Below are 18,713 nucleotides of genomic sequence, written 5' to 3'. Positions count from 1 at the left end.
ACAGTCTCTTCGATAAATGGTGCTGGGAACATTGGACAGCCACATGCAGAAGAATGAAACTAAATCATTTTCTTACACCAAACACCAAGATAAACTCAAAATGGATGAAAGATCTAAATGTGAGACAAGATTCCATCAAAATCCTAGAGGAGAACACAGGCAACACCCTTTTTGAACTTGGCCACAGTAACTTCTTGCAAGATACATTCACAAAGGCAAAAGAAACAAAAGCAAAAATGAATTATTGGGACTTGATCAAGATAGAAGATTCTGCACAGCAAGAGCAACAGTCAACAAAACTAAAAGACAACCTACAGAATGGGAGAAGATATTTGCAAATGACGCATCAGATAAAGGGCTAGTATCCAAGATCTATAAAGAACTTATTAAACTCAACAGCAAAGAAACACACCATCCAATGATGAAATGGGCAAAAGACATGAATAGAAATCTCACAGAGGAAGACATAGACATGGCCAACAAGCAAATGAGAAAATGCTCCGCATCCCTGGTCATCAGGGAAATACAGATCAAAACCACAATGAGATCCCACCTCACACCAGTGAGAATGGGGAACATTAACAAGGCAGGAAACCACAAATGTTGGAGAGGATGCTGAGAAAAGGGAACCCTCTTACACTGTTGTGGGAATGTGAACTGGTGCAGCCACTCTGGAAAACTGTGTGGAGGTTCCTCAAAGAGTTAAAAATAGACCTGCCCTACGACCCAGCAATTGCACTGCTGGGGATTTACCCCAAAGATACAGATACAGTGAAATGCCCGAACACCTGGACCCCAATATTTATACCAGCAATGTCCTCATATATACTAAGTATACTAAGTAAATAGGAAGGAGGGATACTCTAACTCCTCTCCCAATATGTAACAATAGCTGAATGTTGACTTTTTCCATAGAAAAACAAACTTTAGCTCAACAAGGAAAGAGCATGGGTGGGAAGGATAATTGGGTAACTGACCACATGGAACCTCTTGGCAACTCTCCCACTTCCTCAATCTACATATAAGGAGTATGCTGGGCACTGGGGCCAGTACTTCTCTAGGACATCACATCCTGTCTCCTCCAACATGCACCTTCTCCAGCTCCTGTTCAGAGCCGGCCCTGCCATTCTGCTCCTGGTTTTCTGTCTGCAGCTCAGGACCAACAAAGCTGAGGAAGACACGTGAGCCAAGCCTTTCTCTCCCTCACAAAAATCCCTTCAGGGAGGGCTCCTAACCTAGCCTCGAAATCTGTTTATCCCTTCCTGAAAACTTTTCAACTTCCTGATGTTCCTGAAACTTAGTCCTAGGGAATCTCATAAATCCCATGTCAAGTCCCACTTCTCTCCTCTTAGGAAGCTCTAGTAACTTCCCTCCTATATTCACTTGGTGCTTTTAGGTTGTCCAGGGAAACATGGCTCCCAGCGTGTATAAAGCCTGTAGTTAACAATCAGTCTTGCTCTATGGCTCTGGTCCACATCCTGTCCATAGTCTTTACCTTTATTAGATTTCTGCTCAGTGAACTTTACATTCTCATACCTTGCCTCCTAGAACAGAAGGTTTAGCAGGTCTATGAGTTCCAATGATAGCTTTGAGCAGTTTTGGCAGGACTCACTAAAGGATCAGAGGCCCTGATCACTGAGCCTTGATACCATAGTCCAAGGTTGAGCTAGCCCAGCAGCTTAGACATTCTGTCCTATTCTGAAGCCCAGAGACAAAAGAAAGTACACACTCACCCCACTATCCATACTAGGACCCAGGAGCACAATGTCAGAAGCCAAATCATTGAAGGTACATATTTGAAGCAAGCAGGAAAACTAGGCAAAATGAAGTAGGAAATGGAGCCAGGGTCTGGGGGAAGTAAGGACACTTAGAAATTCTAGAGGGTTTTCTCTATAGGAGTATGGTCTTAAATGCTGGGTTTTCGGATTGTGATTCTGATGGTACCCACTGTGACACAACTAGATACCCTGTCCTGGAGTAAACCATTCAGAGTTTTTGACAGGTCAGTGTAGTGCAGGCCAGCGTCCTAAAAAACCTTGAGTAGGGACAGATTCAGAGATAGATGTCACCCCGTGTAGCCCTGAGGGGGCAGCAAGTTGTCGAAATAAGCTGTGCTAATTAGGGTGATCAGCCATCCCTGTTTGCCCAGGAATTTCTTGGTGTTAGCACTGAAAGGCCCTCATTTCAGGAAGCTTCTCATTCCTGGGCAAGCTGATCCAATCACTCATTCTAGCTAAGTGGATCATCTTATCAATCCTAAATTCATTTACAAATGAGAGGAATTTTAAAGACATTTAAGTCTTCACACCCCTTTCCTGTGCACTGAGCCCTAGAGCAATTGGCACAAGCAATGAAGTATCTCCAGAATCAGAGATGTTTTATTCTAGGAAAATGAGACCATAAGGCATTGCAGCCAAAAACCTGAATTCCCTCTTGTCCCACCCAACACCAAAGGAGCTCAGCCAGGAGTTTCCAGGAGACAGAAAGTAACTTTCCTGGTCCTGAAACCAGTTCTCTGTGACAGAAGAATCTTTGACTTCTCTCTGCCTCCATTTCCTTTTCCCATCAGATTGTGTTATGTGCCTTGAAAGCAGGGTGGCATCTAAAGCTCCCAAATACGGTCATGTGTCCAAATTCACTGCAGACATAAAGAAATACAAATTCTTAGGCCCCACTAGGAACCAAAGAAGGAAGAGCTCAAGGATGACTCAAAATTCCTCCAGTGCATTAAGATGTTTATAGTTTAATAGGATTCTGTTGTTACGGAATATTCTTCTAATGATGACTTGAACCCTCCCACTTAGTGGACAATCAATAGAACCTGCAGGATTTTATTTGGAAAAAATGACGATGCTCAATGAGCACTAAAGAGGGCATATGAGATGAGCACTGGGCGTTATATGTTGGCAAGTTGAATTTAAATATAAATAAATAAATAAAGCATCAAAGTTGCTTGATTAAACAAAACAAAGTCTATAGAAAACAATCGAACCAAACAAGAATCAAAGATTCCCAGGGGTTATGATGCTCAGCAAATGATTCAGATCTCATCATTCCCTTCCCCTTGCACCTTCCCTGTTCCCTCTGCTCTGCTCATTGTGCCCCGATCTCTTGTGGGCAGACCTTTGATCTCTGTCCTGCTTCTTTCTTCCCATAACCAGCCGAAAAGTGTTATCAATGGAAGTGCAGATGCCCAGAAAAACAGCACCAAATGAAGAAATCTCTGTGACAGTTATAGTCCAAACAGAATTGAGAGAATGTATGGTGGTAAGTAGAGGCCTGGGGAAGTGAACTCAAGTAAAATCTGACTCCTTAGTTATGAATACAATTAGACTAATCTCTCAGTTTAATGTTGCATATTATACTTAATAATAGGATGAATAACAATCCTTATGCTCCCAATTCTCACACATGTTATGCTACTCGAGCCTCAGAACAATCATCAGACCTTGGGGCAGATTACTAGTCTTGTTTTACAGACGAGAACCTGGTCCAGAGAGGTATAGGAAGGATGAGAAGGAAAGAAGGAATGAGTAGTGAGAAAAGTCCAGCTAAGAGGGAGAAGAGAGGAAAAGGCATAAGGGCTGGGGGAGGAGAGGTAAGAATTCCTCCAAGTCCTGGGCATGATTGTTTGAGATGAAGGGTGTTTTTTCTGACAAAAAAACCTGCACCCTCATCCAGTGGATTGAGGCAGGTGGGCAGAAGAGGTATGGTGCCGAGAACACCTGGGATACGACTGCCTCCTCTAGAGTAAGCTCTGAGCAGAGGCTGTGTTTATCACCCCTCTCTTTGCTCTTCTGCTCTATCATCACAGGTTCATTCTTGTTCCAGCCTCCTCTGCTCAACAAGGAGCCCACACTCTCCTCACCACTTTCTCTAATTCAGCAGTTGTGGGAGGGAGGTCCAATCCTTTTACTAGATCAGAGGTTCTCAAATGGAAATGTGTGTTGAGACTCGCCTGTGCACTATCGCTCCTGTCTGGCTGTCTGGGCCATGAGGAGAAGGGACCTGTGCCGGTTTAGTCCACGGAGACTCTTCCCCAGGGAAGACTGTGTCCTTCTCCCCCCTGCCAGCAGCCTTCTCATGTGCTGTCACACACACACACACACACACACACACACACACACACACAATTTGCCCCTTGTTAGCTGGCACTGTTCTAGGGCCAAGACCCAGATGTCTCCCCTTGCCTCTTTCTAGAATAGCACTCTCTCAGGCAGCACAAGTGTTTCGCTACAGGAGTTTCCTAACTCAAATTAGGTTTAAGTACGATGATTAAATCAAAAACAAAATTGGGAGTATGAGGATTGCTATTCATTAGAATATGTCCTAGACATGGCCCCATACCTGTAAGAGAAAGACTCTGGTCACTGAGTAAAGAATAGCATAGCTGCTTTGTCAGATTTGTCTGTTTACTCCTCAAGAATTTGCACCTCGTATGTTGATTGGAGGTGGAAGGGAGCCACATCATAATCTTTCAATTTTGTTTATTTATCATAACCACGGGTGACAAAAGGAATGAGAATGTGTGCATAAAAGTCCTGTGGTCATGGTAGTTTCTGGTGATGATAATAAAAGTCTGTTTCTACCTCTGAGAAAGTGATGAGTATAAAAAAAAAAATGTGTTTAATCAACAACATCCCACATAAAATAATTTTGTGCTACTGTGGCTAATAGGACTATATTTTAAGAACAATGCTAATTACAATAAAAAGGCAATCTTTAAAAACTTACCCAGGTACAAGGAATCTCATAAAATAAATGATACCGCAAATTAGAATTTATGGGAAATTTTGTTAGTCTGGTCAACCAATTTTTTAGACTTTTTAAAAAAAGATTTTATCCATTTATCTGAAAGAAAGAGAGCAAGTGAAAGGAGGAGGGTGGCAGGGAGAAACAGACTCCTGGCTGAGGAGGCAGCCAGTGGGGCTCTTATGACCTGAGCCAAAGGCAGCCACTTAACTAAGTGAGCCATCCAGGTGTGCTTGTGATTAACCAATATTTATTTGTAGCTTCCAATATAAAAAAATCTGCCTATAAAAACATCTTCATATTTTTAAATGTTAAGAAAACATAATTCTTCTTTGTGTGAAGATTCTAGTACCGAACCCTCATTTTTTAAACAATTGTGTTTTTACAAGCAAATTTTTGATAAAGTGAGGTATTAGGATCACAAATTTAAAATAGATTATACTCTCAATCGTGTATTGGATTATAAAGATTGTATAATCTTTTTTAAAGATTTTTTATTTATTCATTAATGAGAGGCACAGAGAGAGAGAGAGGCAGAGACACAGGCAGAGGGAGAAGCAGGCTTCACGCAGGGAGCCCGACGTGGGACTCGATCCCAGGTCTCCAGGATCATGCCCTGGGCAGAAAGCGGCGCTAAACTGCTGAGCCATCCGGGCTGCCCACATTGTATAATCTTTTAAGGTTGAAGAGAATTTATGGCAAACCACAGCACTTAAACATTTGTGGTGTAAAGCATTTTGCTGGTCTCGTGAAGTCTAGGGAACACATCAGAAAATTGCCTTTAAATGTGTGCCTGAAATGCATTGGATTATACAGGGAAACTACTATCATAAAACACAGTGATCGGATTATTAAAAACAAACTTTTGAGGGGTGTCTTGGTTGTTCATTTGACTAAGTGTCTAACTCTTGATCTCACCTAAAGTCTTGATATCAGGGTCCTGAGTTTAAGCCCTGTGTTGGAGCTCACTTATAAATAAACAAAAAAACAAACAAATAACTTTTAAGCGGGTACTATTTACATTCTTTATCAGTACATTAGCTAAAAAGGCAATATATTTAAAATGTAAACAAGTTAAATTTTATTTTATAAAGATTGTCTATGTAATGGCTCCTGTTGCTCTTGCTGCTCACCTTGAATAAGTAGCTTCTACTGTGTATTGGGTTTTGACAAGTGGATTCCAACGGATTTGGATTTTTTTGTTTTGAGTATTTAAGTGCTGAAAATTCTAATCCATTGGGATAAACTGTTGTAAATGCCAATAAAAAGGGAAACCAGCCAATGGTAGGTTTCTTGAAAGAAACGCCAGGATCTCCAAAGTAAAATCCTAACAGTGAGAATGCTTGAATTCACCGTTTGTAGCTGACAGGCTATTCGGTGTACGGTTCCCACTTAGCTGGGCAAGCTTCAGGAGATGGGTAGACGGCCCTGGCCATGACCATGCAACCTCATGATAATGTCCCTGGGTTCAAGGTAGCGATCAGAACAGGCAATATTGGAGGAGGGGCAGGAAGGCGGAGGAGTAGGGTCCCCAAGTCACCTGTCCCCACCAAATTACCTAGATAACCTTCAAATCATCCTGAAAATCTACGAATTAGGCCTGAGATTTAAAGAGAGACCAGCTGGAACGCTACAGTGAGAAGAGTTCGCGCTTCTATCAAGGTAGGAAGACGGGGGAAAAGAAATAAAGACACAAAAGGCCTCCAAGGCGGAGGGGCCCCGCGAGGAGCCGGGCTGAGGCCGGGGCGAGTGTCCCCAGGACAGGAGAGCCCCGTCCCGGAGGAGCAGGAGCTGCACCGACCTTCCCGGGCGGAAAGGGGCCTCGCAGGGAGTTAGAGCAGGACCCGGGAGGGCGGGGATGCCCTCGGGCTCCCTGGGACACTAACAGGCACCTGCGCCCCGGGAGAGTGCGCCGAGCTCCCTAAGGGCTGCAGCGCTCGGCGGGACCCGGAGCAGCTCGGAGGGGCTCGGGCGGCGGCTCCGCGGAGGGGGCTGCGGGGCGGGAGCGAATCCAACAGCGCAGGCCCCGGAGCACAGGGCGCCGGGACACAGCCCAGGATCCGGCCTCCCCCCGGGACAGGCAGAGGCTGGGAGGGCCCAGGACAGCAAGGACGCTCCGGCCCCGAGCTGAGCAGATCAGCGGCCCCGCCCGGGAGCCCCCAGGCCCTGCAGATGGAGAGCCCCAGAGCTACTGCGGGGGCTGACTCCAGGGCTGCAGAGCTGCCCCCGCCACTGTGGCTTCCTCCCGGGGCCTCACGGGGTGAACAACCCCCCACTGAGCCCTGCACCAGGCAGGGGCAGAGCAGCTCCCCCAAGTGCTAACACCTGAGAGTCAGCACAGCAGGCCCCTCCCCCAGAAGACCAGCGACACGGACCAGTTCCAGGGGAAGTCAAGGGACTTAAACTATACAGAATCAGAGGATACGCCCCCGTGTTTTTTATTTTTTGTTTTTGTTTTCTTTTGTGTTTTTTTTCTTTCTTTCTTTTTGATTTCCGATTCAAAGATATCAGAAGATACTCCCACGTGTTTTTTGTTTGTTTTCTTTGTTTTGTTTTTTGTTTTGTTTTGTTTTCTTTCTTTTTCATTTCTGATTGCTTCTTTTGATTTCTTTTCAATGTATTTCTGAATGCTTCTTTTGATTTCTTTTCAAAGTATTTCTGATTGCTTCTTTTGATTTCTTTTCAAAGTATACAGAATCAGAAGATACTCCCACGTGTTTTTTGTTTTTTTTTTTTTTGTTTTGTGTTTTTTTTTCTCTTTCTTTTTGATTTCTGATTGCTTCTTTTGATTTCTGATTGAATTCCCCCCTTTTTTTCACCTTTCTTTCTTTTTCTTTCTCTTTTTCTTCTTTTTCCCTTTTTTTCTTCTTTCTCTTTTTTCTTTTTCTCTTTTCTTTCCTTCTCTCTCTTTTCCTCCTTTTCCCGATACAACTTGTTTTTGGCCACTCTGCACTGAGCAAAATGACTAGAAGGAAAACCTCACCTCAAAAAAAAGAATCAGAAACAGTTCTCTCTCCCACAGAGTTACAAAATCTGGATTACAATTCAATGTCAGAAAGCCAATTCAGAAGCACTACTATACAGCTACTGGTGGCTCTAGAAAAAACCATAAAGGACTCAAGAGACTTCATGACTGCAGAATTTAGATCCAATCAGGCAGAAATTAAAAATCAATTAAATGAGATGCAATCCAAGTTAGAAGTCCTAATGACGAGGCTTAACGAGGTGGAAGAACGAGTGAATGACATAGAAGACAAGTTGATGGCAAAGAGGGAAACTGAGGAAAAAAGAGACATACAATTAAGAGACCATGAAGACAGATTAAGGGAAATTAACGACAGCCTGAGGAAGAAAAACCTACGTTTAATTGGGATTCCCGAGAGCGCCGAAAGGGACAGAGGGCCAGAATATGTATTTGAACAAATCCTAGCTTAAAACTTTCCTAATCTGGGAAGGGAAACAGGCATTCAGATCCAGGAAATAGAGAGATCCCCCCCTAAAATCAATAAAAACCATTGAACACCTCAACATTTAATTGTGAAGCTTGCAAATTCCAAAGATAAAGAGAAGATCCTTAAAGCAGCAAGAGAAAAAAAGTCCCCGACTTTTATGGGGAGGAATATTAGGGTAACAGCAGACCTCTCCACAGAGACCTGACAGGCCAGAAAGGGCTGGCAGGATATATTCAGGGTCCTAAATGAGAAGAACATGCAACCAAGAATACTTTATCCAGCAAGGCTCTCATTCAAAATGGAAGGAGAGATAAAGAGCTTCCAAGACAAGCAGGAACTGAAAGAATATGTGACCTCCAAACCAGCTCTGCAAGAAATTTTAAGGGGGACTCTTAAAATTCCCCTTTAAGAAGAAGTTCAGTGGAACAATCCACAAAAACAAGGACTGAACAGATATCATGGTGACACTAAACTCATATCTGTCAATAGTAACTCTGAATGTGAACGGGCTTAATGACCCCATCAAAAGGCGCAGGGTTTCAGACTGGATAAAAAAGCAGACCCATCTATTTGCTGTCTACAAGAGACTCATTTTAGACAGAAGGACACCTACAACCTGAAAATAAAAGGTTGGAGAACCATTTACCATTCAAATGGTCCTCAAAAGAAAGCAGGGGTAGCCATCCTCATATCAGATAAATTAAAATTTACCCCGAAGACTATAGTGAGAGATGAAGAGGGACACTATCTCATACTCAAAGGATCTATCCAACAAGAGGACTTAACAATCCTCAATATATATGCCCCGAATGTGGGAGCTGCCAAATATTTAAACCAATTAATAACCAAACTGAAGAAATACTTTGATAATAATACACTTATACTTGGTGACTTCAATCTAGCTCTTTCTACCCTCGATAGGTCTTCTAAGCACAACATCTCCAAAGAAACGAGAGCTTTAAACGATACACTGGACCAGATGGATTTCACAGATATCTACAGAACTTTACATCCAAACTCAACTGAATACACATTCTTCTCAAGTGCACATGGAACTTTCTTCAGAATAGACCACATACTGGGTCACAAATCAGGTCTGAACCGATACCAAAAGATCAGGAGTGTCCCCTGCATATTCTCAGACCATAATGCCTTGAAATTAGAACTTAATCACAACAAGAAGTTTGGAAGGACCACAAACACGTGGAGGTTAAGGACCATCCTGCTAAAAGATGAAAAGGTCAACCAGGAAATTAAGGAAGAATTGAAAAGATTCATGGAAACTAATGAGAATGAAGATACAACCGTTCAAAATCTTTGGGATGCAGCAAAAGCAGTCCTGAGGGGGAAATACATCGCAATACAAGCATCCATTCAAAAACTGGAAAGAACTAAAATATAAAAGCTCACCTTACACATAAAGGAGCTAGAGAAAAAGCAGCAAATGGACCCCACCCTCAGCAGAAGAAGAGAGTTAATTAAAATTCGAGCAGAACTAAATGAAATCGAGACCAAAAGAACTGTGGAACAGATCAACAGAACCAGGAGTTGGTTCTTTGAAAGAATTAATAAGATAGATAAACCATTAGCCAACCTTATTAAAAAGAAGAGAGAGAAGACTCAAATTAATAAAATCACGAATGAGAAAGGAGAGATTGAGATCACTACCAACACCAAGGAAATACAAACGATCTTAAAAACATATTATGAACAGCTATACGCCAATAAATTAGGCAATCTAGAAGAAATGGACGCCTTCCTGGAAAACCACAAACTACCAAAACTGGAGCAGGAAGCAATAGAAAACCTGAACAGGCCAATAACCAGGGAGGAAATTGAAGCAGTCATCAAAAACCTCCCAAGACACAAGAGTCCAGGGCCAGATGGCTTCCCAGGGGAATTCTATCAAACGTTTAAAGAAGAAATTATACCTATTCTACTAAAGCTGTTTGGAAAGATAGAAAGAGATGCAGTACTTCCAAATTCGTTCTATGAGGCCACCATCACCTTAATTCCGAAACCAAAGACCCCACCAAAAAGGAGAATTACAGACCAATATCCCTGATGAACACGGATGCAAAAATTCTCAACAAGATACTAGCCAATAGGATCCAACAACACATTAGGAAAATTATTCACCATGACCAAGTAGGATTTATCCCCGGGACAGAAGGATGGTTCAACACTCATAAAACAATCAATGTGATAGATCATATCAGCAAGAGAAAAACCAAGAACCATATGATCCTCTCATTAGATGCAGAGAAAGCATTTGACAAAATACAGCATCCATTCCTGATCAAAACCCTTCAGAGTGTTGGGATAGAGGGAACTTTCCTCAACATCTTAAAAGCCATCTACAAAAAGCCCACAGCAAATATCATTCTCAATGGGGAAGTACTGGGAGCCTTTCCCCTAAGATCAGGAACAAGACAGGGATGTCCACTCTCACCACTGCTATTCAACATAGTTCTGGAAGTCCTAGCCTCAGCAATCAGACAACAAAAAGACATTAAAGGCATTCAAATTGGCAAAGAAGAAGTCAAACTCTCCCTCTTCGCTGATGACACGATACTCTACATAGAAAACCCAAAAGCCTCCACCCCAAGATTGCTAGAACTCATACAGCAATTTGGTAGCGTGGCAGGATACAAAATCAATGCCCAGAAATCAATGGCATTTCTATACACTAACAATGAGACTGAAGAAAGAGAAATTAAGGAGTCAATCCCATTTACAATTGCACCCAAAAGCATAAGATACCTAGGAATAAACCTAACCAAAGAGGTAAAGGATCTATACCCTAAAAACTATAGAATACTTCTGAAAGAAATTGAGGAAAACAATTTCTGAGATGGAAAAATATTCCATGCTCATGGATTGGCAGAATTAATATTGTAAAAATGTCAATGTTACCCAGGGCAATTTACACGTTTAATGCAATCCCTATCAAAATACCATGGACTTTCTTCAGAGAGTTAGAACAAATTATTTTAAGATTTGTGTGGAATCATAAAAGACCCCGAATAGCCAGAGGAATTTTAAAAAAGAAAACCATAGCTAGGGGCATCACAATGCCAGATTTCATGTTGTACTACAAAGCTGTGGTCATCAAGACAGTGTGGTACTGGCACAAAAACAGACACATAGATCAATGGAACAGAATAGAGAATCCAGAAGTGGACCCTGAACTGTACGGTCAACTAATATTCGATAAAGGAGGAAAGACCATCCACTGGAAAAAAGACAGTCTCTTCAATAAATGGTGTTGGGAAAATTGGACATCCACATGCAGAAGAATGAAACTAAACCACTCTCTTGCACCATACACAAAGATAAACTCAAAATGGATGAGAGATCTAAATGTGAGACAAGATTCCATCAAAATCCTAGAGGAGAACACAGGCAACACCCTTTTTGAACTTGGCCACAGTAACTTCTTGCAAGATACATCCACAAAGGCAAAAGAAACAAAATCAAAAATGAACTATTGGGACTTCATCAAGATAAGAAGCTTTTGCACAGCAAAGGATACAGTCAACAAAACTAAAAGACAACCTACAGAATGGGAGAAGATCTTTGCAAATGACATATCAGATAAAGGGCTAGTTTCCAAAATCTATAAAGAACTTATTAAACTCAACACCAAAGAAACAAACAATCCAATCATGAAATGGGCAAAAGACATGAAGAGAAATCTCACAGAGGAAGACATGGACATGGCCAACATTCACATGAGAAAATGCTCTGCATCACTTGCCATCAGGGAAATACAAATCAAAACCACAATGAGATACCACCTCACACCAGTGAGAATGGGGAAAATTAACAAGGCAGGAAACAACAAATGTTGGAGAGGATGCGGAGAAAAGGGAACCCTCTTACACTGTTGGTGGGAATGTGAACTGGTGTAGCCACTCTGGAAAACTGTGTGGAGGTTCCTCAAAGAGTTAAAAATAGACCTGCCCTACGACCCAGCAATTGCACTGTTGGGGATTTACCCCAAAGATTCAGATGCAATGAAACGTCAGGACACCTGCACCCCGATGTTTCTAGCAGCAATGTCCACAATAGCCAAACTGTGGAAGGAGCCTCGGTGTCCATCGAAAGATGAATGGATAAAGAAGATGTGGTTTATGTATACAATGGAATATTACTCAGCAATTAGAAACGACAAATACCCACCATTTGCTTCAACGTGGATGGAACTGGAGGGTATTATGCTGAGTGAAGTAAGTCAATCGGAGAAGGACAAACTGTATGTTCTCACTCATTTGGGGAATATAAATAATAGTGAAAGGGAATATAAGGGAAGGGAGAAGAAATGTGTCGGAAATATCAGGAAGGGAGACAGAACATAAAGACTCCTAACTCTGGGAAACGAACTAGGGGTGGTGGAAGGGAGGAGAGCGGGGGGTGGGGGGGAATGGGTGACGGGCACTGAGGGGGACACTTGACGGGATGAGCAATGGGTGTTTTTCTGTATGTTGGTAAATTGAACACCAATAAAAATTAATTTATTAAAAAAAAGAACAGGCAATATTCTGAGATATATAAACCTATAAGTGATGCAAACATCTACATTTCTCTCCATGATAAAATCACGCATACTGCTAATGCCACTGAGGATTGTTGATGACGTAACAGAACACTTAATTTTAGTGACGGGTTAATAAAGATACAATTTCTTTCCATCCGAGTTCACAGACTCAGTGAATTCTACATACAGACCCCTGAGGGTCTATACACCCCAGGATAACACCCCCTTGCTGGACACTAATCAGACAAACGCTTCCTGATGCTGCTGAAGCTTACATATCTCAAATTGTAAAGCCCTCTCAAAATAAAAAAAGGAAAAAGAAAATTTACCTTCGAGATTTTGTTTGTATATCTAACCAACAACTTTGGTAGGTAACTGTTTCCCTCTCACAGCTGAGGAAAGAGAGACTGAGAGCTGTCACTTCAGTCATCAAAGCATGATTCTGGCAACAAGTCCTGGTTTTGGCCTCCCTACACAAAAGCCAAGCTGTGGTCACAGACAGGTTCCTGAAAGCCCTAGCCAGGGAACCAAAGTAAATATGCTCCCCAGATGAAGGCTGCCCCAGAATGTGGTCTCCTTGTCTTGTCAATTCACTGACTCTTCCCATCAGAGCCAAGCCCCATGGTGGCGCTAAAGCAGGAATTTGAAGACATGTTGACAGGAAATCTCACATAGACTTTAGTTCCCAAAATGATACTACAAAATTGGACTCCACGGTGCCTCTGGTCTATATCTGTACCTGTTCTTTGTGCACGAAGGATGTTGTCCTCCTCCTCCTCCTCCTCCTCCTCGTTCTTCAGATTCCCTTATCTTTCTCTCCCTTTACAACTCCCCAGACTAACACAAGGTCCTCTCTTCCCACCTCCTCCTCCTCAGATTCAATGTTCCCTCCTAAGTCGCAATCCAATGGAAGGGCCTTTTAACTATGTTTACACTGCCTGTCTCTGTGACAGTAATCCAAGAACTTTCTACTGGGACTTTGAAGTCAATAGTAAGTACAGGGGTCATTCAAGGGAGGAACGATCCACTAGGGTGGGGGAAAACATAAAGAAAAATGTGACTCCAGTTGTGGAGCAGAGTGTTGGGGCAGAAGGGTAGAGACAAAGGAGGGAAGAGGGGAGAGTAGATGGGGACTATGCCCAGGTGTGAAAGGTGAGAGGTTGTGTGAGAAAAGCTAATAAGGGAGATACATTTGCAAATGATTTGGGAAAACTGGGCCCTAGTGGGGAGGTGCCTGAAGCTAGGAGAAAAGCCAAGAAATGGGGTTAGACTGTTATCAGAGAACATCTTTGTCCTGTCTCTTTCAGAAACTATGTCAATAATAGCATTGACCCACATTTTTGATAAAGAAGATATCTGCCCTTACAAAGCAGTGGTGCCCAATGGACCAAAATATTTTTATATGGCGAAGAACATAACAGTATCTTGATCTTGGTGGAAGCTCTTGTCTAACTGCTCCCCAGGGTGGTTCCACAAAGAAAACTTGGCTGCAGTTATCTGTTGTGGTCTGTGAAATAAACTTCCCACAAACTTCTCTGTGTTCAGTTGTGTCTTCTCTTCCAAATCTACTCCAAAGGAGCCTCAGAGCCCCCAGAATTTCTAGAACTTTGTTCTCTCAAAGAACTGTTACTGAGGAGAGTTTCTCATTGCCCACTGGTATGCAGAGTGAGAAATGAAGAGATAAAGAAGACTCACGGAAATTCTCTGGGCTCCTACATATGATGCCCTTTCCCTATACCCATGACCTGTGTTTCCCTACTACAGGGGAAAACGCAGAAAGCTAGGTAATGCCAGGTGTTAGTGGAAAATGAGGGGCTCTGGGAGCAATTAAGCACTGCTGATGGCCTTTTGGAGAAAACCATCTGATATTACTTAACCAAATCAATTCTACACCTACCATATGACCCAGCACCTGCACAACTAGAAGCTACAGTAAGATATCCTGGGCTCATAGGCCAGTATGTTCTAGCTATGGAAAACAAAGCACCACTGAATAGCCAATGTTCTAAAATATATTCCCCATCTTGAAGGACATCCTTACAACCCTAAACAGTGTGATCTCCAAGCTATCTCCTTTGCTGCTCATTTATGAGTTTTTTCCAGCATGCTCTAGGCAGCCAGTAGTTTCCTGATGATGCCATTAAGGGCAAACTGGTAGATTCCTTGATCACATGCCCATTGTGGCAACACTTTCATTAAAAAATTATATATATATTCCCTTGAAATGAAGAGATGTTAGATGAGATTCCATGCCTATGGCCAACAAGCAAATGAGAAAATGCTCCGCATCCCTGGTCATCAGGGAAATACAGATCAAAACCACAATGAGATCCCACCTCCACCAGTGAGAATGGGGAACATTAACAAGGCAGGAAACCACAAATGTTGGAGAGGATGCGGAGAAAAGGGAACCCTCTTACACTGTTGTGGGAATGTGAACTGGTGCAGCCACTCTGGAAAACTGTGTGGAGGTTCCTCAAAGAGTTAAAAATAGATCTGCCCTACGACCCAGCAATTGCACTGCTGGGGATTTACCCCAAAGATACAGATGCAGTGAAACTGACTGAGGTAATATATTTTACAAATACATGCTGTGATGTTGCAGCTTACTTCCTCAAGGGGACCCGGTCTCTCTTTGAATCAATAGGCTCTGAGAGCCAACTCTGATCTGGAAACTAGATGAAGTACTATGATTTGCCATTATGTTAGCCAATATCAGCCTTCCACTTACTCAGTCTTGAACTTTTAAGTTAAGCAATCCTCCACTGTCTTTCATTCTTCTCCTAAGAACACCATGATCTATTCGCCATCACCAAATAATACCTGTTGGCCAAAGTTCCCATTATAATTTTAACCTTGCTGCCAGTTACTTTAATTATGATTCCCTTGTCTCCAATACTGAAGTGCTAATTCCAGGCCTCTGCTAGTCCAGAATCTTATAAACCCCACTGACACAAGGGAACCTAGATCTATAGCAGCAGTTTCTATTCCACCTCAAACTAAAGAGGACAGTCACCAATGAACTTGACAATTACAGTGTTCCACCCCCTCCACTAGCACATTCTTTACTGTTTTTATTTTTTTTTAATTTAAATTCAATTTAATTATCCAAAGCTGGAGGCATTACAATTGTGGACATCAAGATGTATTACAAAGCCGAAACAATCAAGACAGCATGGTACTGGCACAAAAAACAGACACATGGATCAGTGGAACAGAACAAGGAACCCAGAAATGGACTCTCAACTGCATGGTCAATTAATCCTTACTGTATCTCCAAAGCATATGTCTTCTGGGATAACTCAAGTAGCAAAGTCATCTAATTGATTCTCTGACCTTGTATAATATATCCAGTCTGGCACCTCTCCCCCCTAAATCTTTTGAAACCTTCCTAAGTACTTTGACCAGACAGTTTGAGCATATCCACATCATTTTCTTTAGGTCACCACATTTCAAACTTTAAGGGACCACCCCAGCAGAATTTCAAAATGGTTCCAGGTATTCTTTGCCGGGAACTCAAATTAGTTAAATCAAATTTAAACTTAAATACTGAGTCACAGGAGAGTGCCTCTCTGTAAGCACCTTCCAAAATCCCAATGATCCTTACCCTGTGACATTCATGCCTTTGTATAATTCCCTTCCCTTGAAAGCATGCAGGAGCAATGACTTCCTCCTAACCAGTGGAATATAACAAAGGTGATGAGATGTTACTTATCTACTTAGGTTATGTAAGATAGTGATTTGAACCTTATTAATAGACTCTTTCCAATGCTGGCTTTGATGAAACAAGGTGCCATTCTGGAAAGGACTACATGGCAAGCAACTGAGGATGACCTCTGGCCAACAAGCTGCAAGGAACTGAGGCCCTCAATCCAACAATTCACAAGGAGGTGAATCTTGCCAACAATCACATATGCTTGGAAACAGATTCTTCCATAACTGAGCCTTCAGATGAAAACTTAACCCTGGCTAACACCTTGATTGCAGCCTATGAAACATCCTGGAGAAGAGCTGTGCTGTGTCTAGAACTTTTAACTACAGAAACTATGAAATCATAAATGTGTATGTTTTCAAAAGCCACTATATATATTATAATTCATTACTCAGCAATAGATAACACAGGCTCAGTCTCAATAAATGCTTTTTGAGTAATATTATATTTTGTCTTTTTATGGTAAAAGACAGTCAAAATCGATTCCCAGACATGATCTCCTCATTCCTGTTGATAAATACTGTCAACACCATGGGGGGTGAGAGGGCAGGAATCTTTGGGAAAGTTCTCCAAGGGGTGGGGGGATGCTGGCATGCACCATTTTCCTTCAGCCTAGACACATGGATACCCGTGGAAACCAGCACAGTGCCAATACTCTCCACCTAACTTGTTAATAGTGGATCCCACCCCTGTAGTCTTCTGTGGATCTGCCCCCTCCAAGCCCAGCCTAGGCAGGAGTCCACCCAAAGCAGCATCACAAGCATGGCAGTGAGAAAGCAGCCCTGATAGGGGTCAGCAACACCCCAAAATGATTCTTGCCTTGGGTAGAGGGGCACATACCAGTTCAACTATAGCCCCAAAAGTGGGGTGGAAGCAAACATTTGGTCTAACTGCAGGCCCTGGCAATCAACAAAAGCTTAACAGGGGACAAAACAGGGAGAGCGACCTGCACTTTGGTGCTACTTAAGCTCTGGAAAACACCTGACTTAACACAACTCAAGCCCCAGGCAGTCCCAGACTGGCCCACTAACAACAAAGGGACCAAACTACCCAAACAGGCAAAGAAAGCCATTGCAGACAACTGGACTAAGGGCAAAGGTGGTTTATGCACAACAGTACACAGAGGAGACAACCTGAAGTACCAGTTTCTGGTGAATAGGGGACATTGCACCATGGGGCACTACAGGACCTCTTCTTCATAAAGCCACTACTTTTCAGAGCAGAAGACATAGCTGACTTTATTAATACATATAAACACACACACAGAGTTAGACAAGATGAGACAGAGGAGTATGTCCCAAATGAAAAAATAGGACAAAATCACAACAAGAGAGCACAATAAAATGGATATAAGTAATATGCCTGATAGAGAATTTAAAGTAATGGTCATAGGAGTGCCTTGGTGGCATAGTCAGTTAAGCATCTGACTCTTGGTTTCTGTTCAGGTTGTGATCTCAGGGTCATGAGACTGAGCCCCTCGTTGGGCTCCACACTAAGCATGGAGTCTGCTTAAGACTCCTTCCTTCTGCCCCTCACCCTCTCTCAAATAAATAAATAAATAAACAAACAAATCTAAAAAAAAAAAAAAGAATGGTCGTGAACATACTCACTGGACTCAAGAAAAGGGTGGAAGACCTCAGTTAGACCCTCAACAAAGAGATAGAAAACATTAAAAAGAAGCAATCAGAAACAAGAAACACAATAACTAAAATTAAAAATACACCAGATGGAATAAATAGACTAAAGGAAGCAGAAGAACAAAGCAGCAATATGGAGGACAGAGTAATGGAAAGCAATCAAGCTTAACAGCAGAAAGAAAAAAGAGTAATGAAAAAACCCGAAAGTATATTAAGGGAGCTCAACAACACCATCAAGCATAGGATTCCTGGAAGGAAAAGAAAGAGAAAGGGGGTAGAAAATTTATTTGAAGAAACAATAGCTGAAAACTTCCTGGATCTGGATAAGGGAACAAAAATCCAGATCCAGGAGGCACAAAGAGTCTCCAGAAAAATCAACCTAATTAAGTCCACACCGAAACACACACTAATTAAAATGACAGAAAATAGTGGTAAACCGAGAGGTTTAAAAGCAGCAAGAGAAAATAAAACAGTTATATACAAGGGAAAACCCATAAGTCTATCAGCTTGAGTTTTCAGCAGACACTTTGCAGGCCAGAAGGAAGTGGCATGATATATTCAAAGTGCTAAAAGGAAAAAATCTGCAGCCAAGAATAATCTAACCAGCAAGGCTATCTTTC

At 42.2% G+C, this 18,713-nt stretch overlaps 2 protein-coding genes across 3 annotated transcripts in view; one reads left to right on the top strand and one right to left on the bottom strand.

Moving 5' to 3' along the window:
• KEL (Kell metallo-endopeptidase (Kell blood group)) overlaps positions 1–18,713 on the bottom strand; it is a 437,477-nt gene that overhangs the window by 318,549 nt on the left and 100,215 nt on the right. The window lies entirely within an intron of this gene.
• On the top strand, positions 1,041–14,173 carry PIP (prolactin induced protein). The gene is made up of 4 exons (XM_072764947.1): positions 1,041–1,181; positions 3,162–3,267; positions 13,621–13,735; positions 14,052–14,173. Exons 1-4 carry the CDS (start codon positions 1,087–1,089, stop codon positions 14,171–14,173), a joined length of 438 nt encoding a protein of 145 aa, XP_072621048.1. The 5' UTR covers positions 1,041–1,086.

This window comes from Vulpes vulpes, chromosome 7 (assembly GCF_048418805.1).
Source record: "Vulpes vulpes isolate BD-2025 chromosome 7, VulVul3, whole genome shotgun sequence".
In the NCBI taxonomy this organism is placed as follows: Eukaryota; Metazoa; Chordata; class Mammalia; order Carnivora; family Canidae; genus Vulpes; species Vulpes vulpes.
Note: the sequence above shows the minus strand (reverse complement) of the source record. Positions and strands in the feature narration are given on the sequence as shown.